The sequence below is a fragment of the Melospiza melodia genome, chromosome 28 (assembly GCF_035770615.1).
Source record: "Melospiza melodia melodia isolate bMelMel2 chromosome 28, bMelMel2.pri, whole genome shotgun sequence".
Lineage (NCBI taxonomy): Eukaryota > Metazoa > Chordata > Aves > Passeriformes > Passerellidae > Melospiza > Melospiza melodia.
In genome coordinates this window covers 5,371,022-5,384,103 of record NC_086221.1, presented here as the reverse complement: position 1 = coordinate 5,384,103, position 13,082 = coordinate 5,371,022, and the positions used below count along the sequence as shown (strand labels likewise).

At 47.4% G+C, this 13,082-nt stretch overlaps 2 protein-coding genes across 4 annotated transcripts in view; one reads left to right on the top strand and one right to left on the bottom strand.

The window, feature by feature from the left end:
- Positions 1-1,787: 1,787 nt before the first annotated feature.
- On the bottom strand, positions 1,788-8,989 carry FAM72A (family with sequence similarity 72 member A). Its single transcript, XM_063177846.1, has 4 exons — positions 8,826-8,989; positions 7,135-7,212; positions 5,307-5,431; positions 1,788-3,305 (listed from the first exon to the last, which is right to left on the bottom strand). The coding sequence occupies exons 1-4, from the start codon at positions 8,987-8,989 to the stop codon at positions 3,211-3,213; spliced, it is 462 nt and encodes a 153-aa protein (XP_063033916.1). The 3' UTR covers positions 1,788-3,210.
- Positions 8,990-9,437: 448 nt separating this feature from the next.
- SRGAP2 (SLIT-ROBO Rho GTPase activating protein 2) overlaps positions 9,438-13,082 on the top strand; it is a 125,534-nt gene continuing 121,889 nt past the window's right edge. For all 3 annotated transcript variants that reach the window (XM_063178085.1, XM_063178084.1, XM_063178086.1), the window contains exons 1-2: positions 9,438-9,507; positions 11,533-12,156. In XM_063178085.1, coding sequence (XP_063034155.1) covers positions 12,090-12,156 — 67 coding nt within the window. In that variant the 5' untranslated portion in view covers positions 9,438-9,507; positions 11,533-12,089. The remainder of the gene's footprint in view (positions 9,508-11,532; positions 12,157-13,082) is intronic.

Below are 13,082 nucleotides of genomic sequence, written 5' to 3'. Positions count from 1 at the left end.
CAAAGATCACATCCAAATTCCCTGGGAATCCTCACCAGCTCCTCCTGGGTCACAGATCTGGCATTCATTCCTTCTGGTGGATCCACTCTGGGTCTCTCCATTACCTGTCCTGGTGTTTTTACCCACAAAACCTTCCAAGGGATGCGCAGCAGATTGCAGGGCTGTGCCACAGCACCAACACCTCTGATGTGCCAAAACCAGACAGAAAACAAAGCAGGGAGCTGAGCTCTTTATTCCAAACAGAGCTTTGGGTGAGGTGAAGGACCTGGGACCTCCTGGGTCACAGATCTGGCACTGATTCCTGCTGGTGGATCCATCCTGGGTACCTCCATTACCTGTCCTGGTGTTTTCCACAGCAGATTGCAGGGCTGTGCCACAGCACCAACCCCTCTGACGTGCCCAAAAACCAGGGAGAAAACAAAGCAGAGAGCTGGGCTGTTTGTTCCAAACACAGCTTTGGGTGGGGTGAAGGACCTGCGACCTCCTGAACCACAGATTCCTGCTGGTGGATCCACCCTGGGTCTCTCCATTACCTGTCCTGGTGTTTTTACACACTCCAAGGGATGCACAGCAGATTGCAGGGCTGCGCCACAGCACCAACACCTCTGACGTGCCAAAACCAGACAGAAAATGAAGCAGAGAGCTGAGCTGTTTGTTCCAAACGCAGCTTTGGGTGGGGTGAAGGACCTGCGACCTCCTGGACCACAGATTCCTGCTGGTGGATCCACCCTGGGTCTCTCCATTACCTGTCCAGGTGTTTTTACACACAAAACCCTCCAAGGGCTCCACAGCACATTGCAGGGAGCACCAACACCTTCAAAAATCAGACAGAAAACAAAGCAGAGAGCTGAGCTGTTTGTTCCAAACACAGCTTTGGGTGGGGTGAAGGACCTGGCAGTGCTTCTGATCTGGTTTTGTGCCAGTTTGGGGTTCAATCTGCCCATAACCCTGGTGATCCTTAGGAACAGCCCCAAACTCTGGGGCTCTGTGAATGAGCTGCTGTGGCTTTAACACAAAGTGCTCAGTCAGATATTTTTTTAATTTCAGGCAGAAAGGAGCAGCCCTGGACACGATTGATTACCTTGGTGACATCCATGACAGCTGGGGCAATAGGGGATATTTGCATGCTTTGTGTACAATACCTAAAACTTTATTGTCAAAAATCAAGGCCTGAACTCCTTCAAAAGCTGCCCCATTCTTAATTTCCAGAATTGAGGTCTGGCTCATCAGCTGACGAGGTGAGCTGCTTTAATTGCACAGGCCTGTTGGAGCGAGTTCATGGCAGAACTTCCAGTTCTGTGTGTGCAGATGGGGAGCAAAAATAAAACCCAGAATTATGGATTTGATGAGGAATTCATCCCCTGCTTCCCTGTGGGAGAGGAGCTGCTGACTCAGAGTGGTGAAGGTTACAAATGACAAGTGCTGGAGAGGAGGCAACAGGCACAATTAGGTTTGAACTGTTGTGGTTGCTTATGCAAAAATAATCAGATTTATTTTTAGCTCGTGAATTCTGCTGGGAAAAAAAAAATAAATTTTGAGGTGTCACCTTGGCAGCTTGATGCTGTAGTGATCACAGGAAGCTGGCAAAAATTGGGATATTGAGTTATAAAGGGTTAACTGAGACTGAGAAACTGTCAGGCTTGTCAGTGAATCTATTTTTGGGTTGTCTAAAACAAATTCATAACACTAAAACCCCAATTATTCCACTCTTTTAATCCAAGCTGCTGTTTTATTGTTTTGATTATCCGATATCATTCCACATCCATATTTATGACAGCTCTGAAGACTCCAGAGTCCAAAGCTTTTATTTCCTGGGCAGACACAACACAGGAATTCAAAACAAGACACACATACAAATATACACAATAGACATTTAAACAGTGCAGAAGAGGTAGTGCCATTAATTAAGAAATGGATAATGAGCAGTAAAAACGCTGAGAGAATTCATTGCACCCCTTTCAAGTATCACAGGAGCCTACAGAGAGATTTATTCAGCATCAATCCAAATTTAAAAGTTCCCTCTGATCCCTGATGTGATTTTATCTGGAATTTTTTATTGGTGGCCTTCAGGTGAGCAGCTGAAGGGGACAGAATTAGTTCAGAAATTAAACATGATGGTTCGTTAACAACTCAGAAAATGAGCTTTGAATTCATCACCTACAGCAACCAGATTGTCTGTGCAGCTCAGGATGGAAAATTTGGCATGAACACCAAATATTTAACTTTTATTTTTCTTGCTTTTTCTGAAAAGACCCAATTTCATGACTGAGTTTTATTTTGGAGAGGGGAAAAAATAATATATATATATATGTATATATTATATATAGAAAAATATATATATTACATATATGAAAGTGGATGGGTTTTATTGCTGCCCTGAAGAAAAACTCCATTGTAGCCTTGAAGTTCTACTAAGAAACTGCAAATTTAGGATTAATCAGGGAGAAAAACCATCAACTTGATCTCTGTAGAGACAGAACCCTTATTACTATTATTATTATTGTTATTAATATTATTATTATGCTGCCATTGGTCCTGGGTGGTTAAACCAGGATAATAAAACATGGTTTTATTATTAATAATAATAATAATCAAACGTGGTTTTATTATTTTCCTTCTGACTCTCAGCCCCACTGATATGGAAATTTGAATAATAGACCCACGTGACATTGCACGAGTATCAAAAATCCTCTTAAAACAGCCCAGAAAAGCAGAGTTTGGTGCTGAAACCCTGCAAGCATTGAAAAATAAAGATGGAAATGCTCCAAGAGGCTTCCCCGTGCATATTCAGGAGCATCCTCAGGTGCAGAGATGCTGCAAAGAGCAGGAGAACCCAGAGCCAGAGCAGAAAACTTTGAGTGTTGAGCTCTGCCAGACCTGGCTGATTATTCCTGAGAATTCCTTTGAACTGAGAGCAGCTGAGAGGTTTTGCTCTGTGCAAAGTGCTTCGGGGAAGAAGAAAAGAAGGATTATCAGCTGTTGAGGGTTAAGAATAAAAAGCAAAACAGAGCTCAGTAAATGCACTTTGTGTTGGCATTTCCAAGGTGGATCTGCTCAGGCAGATTCAGGGAAAGAGCAAGAAAAATTCAATTTTTTTTTTTTTTTTCCAGATTTCCTGGTTTTTGTTTTTTTTTTTTCCTGCTGTTTAAGCTCTGATGAGCCACCGGGTGAAATGAAATAAACCCAAGGCAAAGATGCTGCAGGTGGAATTCATCTGATGAACTCCTCCTCAGAGGTGCAGGACGTGTCTCCCTCGGTGCTCTCCTCCAGAGCTGGCAGGTTGCCCCACAGCAAAACATTCACACCTGGTGGGAATGAGACAAAGGAGAGCGAAAAAAAAGAGATATTTTTGGACTGTGACCTTATTTTTAAGTTTCCCAACTGTCTATTTTGAGAGAAAATAATCCCTGCAAAAGCCAGGAAGTCACGTTCATGGTGAATAAATCTATTTTCTATCTTCCTTCAAAGTGATCTTGGGAGTGTTGTTGTTTATTTTTTCAGCCCAATTCAGAGGATAAATATTTACATATTTATGTAAATATATTATTATATACTTATAGAAATATATAAATTATTTTAAAATACATTATAGTTATATAAAACGAATATAAAAATAATTATATAAGTAATATTATAACATTGATATAATATAATATAATATAATATAATATAATATAATATAATATAATATAATATAATATAATATAATATAATATAATATAATATAATATAATATAATATAATATAATATAATATAATATAATATATAACATTCCACATAAATATATTAACATACAAAATTTAACATATCTTAAATATTAAAAAGATAACATTATATATCATTATATAACAATTATATAAAAATAATATAACGAATATTGATTCTGTTAACACGTTAAGAGGAAGAAAGTTTAAAGTTTTAGAGTTTAAGATACAGAAAAAATAAAAGTCGTTGCAAAGGTAAACAACAAGTTAAGGATGCAGTACTTTAAGTTTGTGTGATTATATTATATTATATTATATTATATTATATTATATTATATTATATTATATTATATTATATTATATTATATTATATTATATTATATTATATTATATTATATTATATTATATTATATGGAAAAGTGTTTTACAGAAAGGGTGATAAAGTGTGGGAAATGAATTTGTAGAATGAGGCATTTACAGCATGGTGTGGCAAAAGCTGATAGGCCAAGAAACACTTATAATGAATTGTAATTAAGAAATAGTTAATTTCTGATTGTGATGGTGTGAATTGTAACATCTGCGTTGTCTCGCCCTTCACATGAGACTGAAAATAGAATAAAAGTTTTTAAAATGGCTCTCAGCTGCCCCATCTCTGGGTCAGAAAAGAGCATAATCTGACAATAAAGTTCTGGAATGTTCTGCCTGGGGAGGTGGTGCAGTCCCCATCCCTGGGGGTGTTTAACAAAGCCTGGATGTGGCACTGGGGGCCAGGGGTGAGCTGAGGTGTTGGGGCTGGGTTGGACTCAATGATCTTGAAGGGCTCTTCCAACCTGGTCATTCTGTGATTCTGTGAATTTGGGGGAATTTTGGGAATTTCCAGGGACTGGGGAGGTGGTGGGGTCACCATCCCTGGGTGTGTTTAAAACAAGCCTGGATGTGGCACTGGGTGCCAGGGTTTAGTGAGGTGCTGGGGCTGGGTTACATTCGATGATCTTTGAGGTCTCCTCCACCCCGGTGATTCTGTGAATTCAGGGAATTCCGTGAATTTTGGGAATTCCCAGGGACTGAGGAAGTGGTGGAGTCCCCATCCCTGGGGGTGTTTAACAAAGCCTGGATGTGGCACTGGGTGCCAGGGGTGAGTTGAGGTGTTGGGACTGGGTTGGACTCGATCATCTTGAAGGTCTCTCCCAACCTGGTGATTCTGTGAGTTCTGTGATGGAGGATGAGGATTTTAGGGAAAGGGCAGGAAGCCAGGGGAAAGGGAATGAGGATTTTAGGGAAAGGGCAGGAAGCCAAGGGAAAGGGAATGAGGATTTTAGGGAAAGGGCAGGAAGCCAGGGGAAAGGGAATGAGGATTTTAGGGAAAGGGCAGGAAGCCAAGGGAAAGGGGATGAGGATTTTAGGGAAAGGGCAGGAAGCCAAGGGAAAGGGGATGAGGATTTTAGGGAAGGGCAGGAAGCCAGGGGAAAGGGAATGAGGATTTTATGGGAAGGGCAGGAAGCCGAGGGAAAGGGGATGAGGATTTTAGGGGAAGGGCAGGAAGCCAGGGGAAAGGGAATGAGGATTTTAGGGAAGGGGCAGGAGGCCAAGGTGTCCCTCACCAGAAGGGTCCAGCCTGTTGATGCCGAGCACGGCGTGGCTGTGGAACATCCAGAGGTGCCCGTTGTTGCAGGACTGCAGGCAGGGCTTGCAGGGACAGATGACGTGGTAGCCAACAACATTCCCACTGGAAAGGCAAGGAAAAGAGTGAACCTGGGGATAAAGGTGGATCTTGGTGGCTTTTTCCAGCTCCAGTTGAACATTCCCAGTGCCAGGGCTTTGTGTAATGCTGCTGTTTTGATGGGGTTAAGGGAACGGGGTGAAACAAGTATCTGAAATATTTAGGGAACATCTGTTGGGAGTTACAGAATATCTGAGTTTTGGATCTTTGGCACACAGAGAAGCGTTTAGTAACCTGAATTGTGTAACCCAGATTAGTTTACATACCAACAAATGCTGGAGGATTTCTTTATTTGTTTTCCTTTGGAAGGGCAGTGATTCCAACCAGCAGAGAATGCCTCACACCCAAAATCCACCTGTACACTGTGCACAGGAGGCTGCCAGCAGCAGGAGTGATGAAAATGAGAATTATGGAATGGTTTGGCTTGGAAAGGACCTTAAATCTCATCCAGATGGGCAGGGACATCTTCCACCATCCCAGGGTGCTCCAGCCTGGCCTTGGACATTGCAGGGATGGGGATGGGGCAGCCACAGCTGCTCTGGGACAGGTTATTGACCTTTATCCACTCTCCTAGACTGAAACCATAACCACCATTTATCCATTTTCATGTGCTCTGGTGAGATATTTCTGTTTCTCTACTTCTACCTAAAAACCAAAATATTGCGTCCCTATCGCAACCCAAATTGTTCAAATCTAAGAAAGGCAAAAATCTCCATCAGGGAGCTGAAAGAATTCTCTCAGCAAGAATTCTCTCTCCCTATCACAACCCTCCAATTGTTCAAACCTGAGAAAGGTAAAAATCGCCATCAGGGAATGGAAAGAATTTTCTCAGAAAGAATTCTCCTTATCACAACCCCTAATTGTTTAAACGTGAGAAAGGTAAAAATCTTGATGAGGGAGCTGAAAGAATTCTCTCAGAAAGAGTTTTCTCTCCTTATCACAGCCCCTAAGTGTTCAAATCTGAGAAAGGTAAAAATCTCCATCAGGGAGCTGAAAGAATTCTCTCAGAAAGACTTCTCTCTATCACAACTCCCCCAATTGTTCAAACCTTAGAAAGGTAAAAATCTCCATCAGGGAGCAGAAAGAATTCTCTCTCCCTATCACAACCCCCCAGTTGTTCAAATCTGAGAAAAGTAAAAATCTCCATCAGGGAGCTGAAAGAATTCTCTCAGAAAGAATTCTCTCTATCACACCCCCCTAGTTGTTCAAGTCTGAAAAAGGTAAAAATCTCCATCAGGGAGCTGAAAGAATTCTCTGAGATAATTGTGAGCTCTTTGAGAACTGTTTTTTTTCCACCCTTAAATATCAGGCATTATTAAGGAGGACAAAAGAACTCCAAGAACTCCAGCGACAGCGTGCTCCATCTGCTCCCCAACACCCCAATCTGCCAAGAGGATGCTCCATTAATGAGAGAATGAGTAACTGCTCCTTGCTGGGGCCTCGTTCACAGGGAAACCTCAGCGCTGAGGCACGCATTTCACCGGGCAGGTGGCACAGAAGCTTCCAGGACACTCATCCATCCTCCTGAAAACACCATCACGTTCCCACCGGGGGCTCGCAGACAGGCTGATTTTCAACCCAGCAGCACTGAATGTGCACGCTGTTCCTCCAGGCCGTCCTCCTGAGCTGCAGGAGGTGACACAGGAGGGGACACACAGAGGGGCTGGGACACGCAGGGGTGCCCATGAGGTGGCTGTGAGCGAGCTCACCACTTCAGGCAGGCGACGCTCCTCACTCTGCACGCGCAGACCTCGGCGAAGCGGCAGCTCCCGATGAAATCCACGGCTCTGGGGGTGAGGGAAATGCACAAAAGTTTGGGTTTGTGGTGGTCACAATGGCACCAGGCTGAGGTCGCCACAAAGTGACGCTGCCATTGGTGCTGGGTGGTTTGAACCACGTTATTCTACTTTCCTTATGACTCTCAGCCCCACTCGCATCGAAATTTGAATAACAGACCCACGTGGCATTACATGAGTATAAAAAAATCCTCTTAAAACGGCCCAGAGAAGCAGAGTTTGGTGCTGAAACCTTGAAAGTACTGAAAAATAAAGATGGAAATGCTCTAAGAGGCTTCCCAGTGCATATTTAGAAGCATCCTCAGGTGCAGAGAAGCTGCAAAGAGCAGGAGATCCCAGAGCAGAAAACTTTGAGTTCTGAGCTGTGCCAGACCTGGCTTATTACTCCTGAAAATTCTTTAGAACTGAGAAAAGTGGATTTTGGTGCTGAAACCTTGAAAGTATTAACAAATAAAGATGGAAATTTTCTAAGAGGCTTCCCAGTGAAGAAGAAGCTGCAAAGAGCAGCAGATCCCAGAGCCTTGGTGCTCAGCATGGCACTGCCATCAGAACCCTGCTCGGGGACACTGCTGCCAAATCCCAGCTCAGAAACAGAACAAAACCTCAGGGATGTCTAAACCCAAACCTGTGATTGCTTATCTCCTCTGCAACCCATAGTTTCTGATTACCATGTCATTTCACAACCTGATTTTCCTTACTATTCAAATCTGGCTCTGGGAAAGCTGAGCCCTGGCAGCAGTGACAGATCAGGTTTGTTCTGTTTGTGGATCTTTATTTTCAAATTCTAATCCTTGCTTTGGGAACGGGCAGGAGGAGCTTCCCATGCCTGCCGAGCCTGTGTCATCCCTAGGGATGGAGAAAATTCAAATTTGGGTTGGCCCTGCACGGCACAGCCTGGCTTTTTGCTGGGATGCAGGGATGGGGTGACCTGTGCTCGGCAGTGTCACAGATATATTTTATGAAAAATCCTTTTGCTAAGATCTTTCCTCCTGAGAAGCCTCAAGAATGAAATGTAAAAAATAATTATCTGCTGCTGTGGAATGCAACAGGTGCATCTGTGATTGATTGTCTTTAATTAATAGCCGATCACAGTCCGGCTGTCTCGGACTCTCTGGTCAGTCACAAGATTTTATTATCGTTCTTTTCCTTTCCCTTCAAGCCTTCTGATGAAATCCTTTCTTCTATTCTTTTAGTATAGTTTTAGTATATAATTTTCATATAATACAATAATATAATATATATATTATAATATATAATTATATTCTAGAAGATATATAATATATTATATAATTATATAATATTATTTGAATATAATAGGAATATTACGTGAATATAATATAATATAATATAATATAATATAATATAATATAATATAATATAATATAATATAATATTTCTTTTAATATAATATATATTATAAAATAATAAATCAGCTTTCTGAAACATGGGGTCAAGATTCTCATCTCTTCCCTGTCCTGGGACCCCTGTGAGCACCACCACACTGCAGGGCCGTTCTCCCGGTGACACCGGGTTCCGTGTCCCCCGGGGCTGACAGGACCCCGTGCCCCGGTCGAACCCACCCTTTCCCCGTTCCCGGTGCTTACCCCGAGGGCGGCATGTCGGTGGAGTAGAGGGCGGTGTCGGTGTCGGTGTCGGTGCCGGCCAGCAGCACCGCCTGCATCCCCCGCCAGCTCAGCACCTGCCGGCAGAACCGGCAGCACAGCACGCTCACGCACCGGTCCGCGAAGGTGCAGCCGCTGGACGACATGGCTGGGACCCGGTCCGGTCCGGTCCGGTCCGGTCCGGTCCCGATCCGATCCTGTCCCTGTCTCTATCTCTGGTCCGGTCCCGGTCCGGTCCCGGTCCGGCACCAACGGCCACGCTCCCACCTGTCAGTTTGAATTCCCGACCGCGCCCTCCCATTGGGCGCCACAGGCCACGCCCATCCCATTGAAAAAAATCCGGTGGCACCACCCCTCCCGCCTGGCTATTGGTGGAAAGGCGCGCCGTGCCTCGCTTTTATTGGTTGTATCTACTGTCACTCCCACTCGCGTCCCGGCGGGGCGGTGCCACGGGCGCCAAGCGGCGGGAAGAGGGGGCGGGCTCATCTTAGGCACGGCAATGTCTGATTGGTTATAACGCCCGTCGCTCCTTCCAAGCGCTCCGCGCCCATTGGCCGAGCCGCTGGGCGGGGCGGGGCGGCGGCGGGCCGGTGCGGGGGACCGGGCGGCGGGCGCCAGCGGCCGGAGGACGCCCGGCTGCGGGAGGCGGCTCCGCAGCGCCCAGGTAATCGCCCCGCCCGGCCGCCCGACCCCCGGCCCTCCCGTGCCGCCCCCGGCAGGCCGCGAGCACCCTCCCGCCGCCGGCCCCGCCGCCTCCCCAGCGCCCCGAGCCGCGTCCCCCCAGCCCCGGCCCCCCCTTCGGGACCCCCCCACGCTTCCTCTCCCCGCCGCCCGCATTGTTCTATCCCGGGCGGGATGCGGATCCGGCGGGTGCCGTGTTTGTTTATTTATTTCTTCCTCCCGTCCGCGCATCTCCCGCGGGGGCTGCGGCCGCGCGCCCGCCCTGCTCCCCCCTCCTCCCAAAAAAAAAAAAAAAACGGGGAAGAAATCCAAATTGGAACGAAAAGCCGGGGGAAAAGTTGTGTCCCGCCCTGCCCGGCGCAGCGGGCGCTGGAAGGAACCCTAAATCACCCCCCATGAAAAGAAACCCGAAAAGGGAGAAGCTGCGGGCGGAGCCGCCCGGCGGGGGCGCGCCCGGTGTGCCCGGGGCTGCCGGCGGCGGGGCCGAGCCCGCGGGCAGCGCGGGATGCTGCGGGACCGGGGGAGCCCCGGAGCCCGGGGAGCCCCCACAGCCCCGGGGGCCGCTCCCCGAACAGCCCCGGAACCCCCGGGAGCCGCTCCACGAATTCTCCCCCGGGACATGCACCCCAAATGAGCCCCAAATTCTCCCCCGGGAGCTGCGCCCTAAATCAACTCCATATTCTCTCCCAGGATCTGCACCCCAAATTCTTTCCCAGAACCTGCACCCCAAATCAACCCCTAAATTCTCCCCCTGGACCTGCACCCCAAATGAACCTCAGATTCTCCCCTGGGAGCTGTTCACGCAATGAACCCCAGCTCCTACTGGAGCTGCATCCCAAAGGAGCCGCATCACCCCCGGGAGCTGCTCCCCAAATTCTCCCCTGGGACCTCCACCCCAAATCAGCCCCAAATTCTCTCCAGGGACCTGCCCCCCAGATCAATCCCAAATTCCGTCCTGGGACTTGCACCCCAAATCAACCCCAGCTCCCACTGGAGCCGCGTCACGCCCAGGAGCCGCTCCCCAAATTCTCCCCCGGGACCTGCGCCCCAAATCAACCTCAGATTCTCTCCTGGGACCTGCACCCCAAATCAACCCCAAATTCTCTCCCGGGACTTGCACCCCAAATCAACCCCAAATTCTCTCCCGGGACCTGCACCCCAAATCAACCCCAAATTCTCTCCCGGGACCTGCACCCCAAATGAGCCCCAAATTTTCCTACTGCAGCTGCATCCCAAAGGTGCCCTGTTCCTCTGGGAGCTGCTCCCTGAACAGCCCCATAACCCTCGGGATCTGCACCCCAAATGAACCCCAAATTCTCTCCCGGGACCTGCACCTTAAATCAACCCCAGATTCTCTCCTGGGACCTTCTCCTCCTGGGCCTGCCCCCCAAATGAACCCCGTATTCTCTCCCGGAACCTGAACCCCAGATTCTCCTCTGGGACCTGCGCCCTAAATGAACCCCAGCTCCCAGCGGAGCCGCATCCCAAAGGATCCCTGCCCCCCAAACCATCCCCTATTCCCTGGGACTGCACCCCAAATTCCCTCCCACCCGGGACCTGCACCCCAAATTCTCCCCTGGGACCTGCACCCCAAATCAATCCCAAATTCTCCCCTGGAACCTGCACCCCAAATGAGCCCCAGCTCCCACCAGAGCTGCACGCCAAAGGATCCCTGCTCCCCAGTTCCCCCGGGAGCTGCCCCCCAAATCACCCCCGGGTGTTGCCCCCCGGTTCCCCAGGACCTGCACCCCAAATTGTCCCCGGGATGTCCCAAAGGAACCAAGCCCGGTCCCGGTGTAGGCGTTCCCTCGGTCACCTGGGGGCTGCAGCTGGAGCCTCGCACTGCTGCTGCTGCTGCTCAAAGGACGATTTGCAATGTCAGGGTGTCAGGGCAGCTTTGCTTCCCATCACCGATTTGGGCTGCGAGCTGTAATTTTATAAATATATTTATATATATATATATATATATATATATATTATTGTTGTTGTTATTATTTTGTGTTTTCAGGCAAGCAAACCAAAAGCTGCTTCCCCTCTGCTGCTACCGCTCTCGTTTGGGATTTGATTTGCATCATCTCCGTGCCCGTTAAAATAAATAAATAAATTAAAAAAAAAAAAAGAAGAAGAGAGGAGGAAAAAAAAATAATAATAAAAAAAAAAAAGGGCAAACCAAACCCACACAAAACATGTGCGGAAGGACTTCCACTCCCTGGCTGTGCTGTTGAGGATCAGGAAGAGCCTTTGGGGCTGCAGGATCTCGCCAGGGCTGATGCTGCTGCTCAAGGATTTGGTGCAGGGAGACAAAACTGCTGCCTCTTCCATCCGCTGATCTCAACATCTGCATTTTCCTGCCGCTGTGCTCCCTCTCACACCCTCTCTCCATGGACTGATTTTTTGATTTTTTTTCCCCCTTTTTTTTTGCGGGGTGGGGGGGGGGGGGAAGGGAAGGACGAGCAGCGAGCCAAGGCATCGTCGTGCTGAGAGGAGCGAAAATTCCCTTTTCTGTCTCTCGTGTTCTGGTGGTGGATCTCTTTCGAGGTTATTCAGCTTTTTGGGCAAGGAAACATGACGTCGCCAGCAAAATTCAAAAAGGATAAGGAGATCATAGCTGAATACGACACTCAAGTGAAAGGTAAGGAATGGTTTTTATTTCCAGCCCTTCCCTGCGAGCCTGCCTGGCGATTGTAGGAGTTTGCAGTGGATGTTTGGGTGGGGAAGAGGGAAATCATTTGCAGATTGCCTGGAATTTGCAGGGTTTTTTTTTTGGGAATACAAATCTGGGTCGGGTTTGCGGCGCTGTGTCTGTCCTCATGGGGTAGTTCCTGCTTTGGTGCTGTCGTTTTTAAGGTTATTTTTAATGGAATACCCACATTTTTGAGTTCGGGGAGATCCATCTTCTCCCTGCCTGCCTTTCCCAGACACGGCTTTGCGTGTGCAATGTGAGAGGCAGGGAATTGCTTTTTAATCCTCTGCCTGTCATGGGAATCTTTGAACAATCTGTGCAGTGTCACAGGAGCATATTTCCACTGCTGCTGATGGGGGACTGTGCCCCGGGGTCCCTGCCGTGCCGTTTGTGCTGGAAACTTCCATTTTTCAGGATTTTCCCCATCACAATTCCCTGCTTTTTCCCTGCCGTGCTGGAGTGTAACACCTCGAGGCTGCAGTGTGGGTGTGGGTGTACACACACACAGACATAAAAAAATGAATAAATGAATAAAACTCATGCAGCAGCGTTATTCTCACCGACACAGGGTAATAATAAACAGAATTAAAAATGGGATTTGCGATGACCATGCAAGTCTCCTGCAGAATTCAGCTGGCCATCATGTGCCCTAGGTTTAAAAAAAAAAAAAAAAAAAATGGTGAAATTCCCTCCTTAGCTGCTTATTTTTGTGAAGTTTTCGGGATTTAAAAGAATAATTAGGGCTTGTGCATGGCTTGATCCGTGGCTGCTAGGAAGTTGTGAGATTCTGTGATTTATCTAATTGGTTGAAACTTGCTTGGTATGCTCAGAGCATGCAGGAAAGATGGCCTTTGGGCAGGGTTGATTGAGTTAAA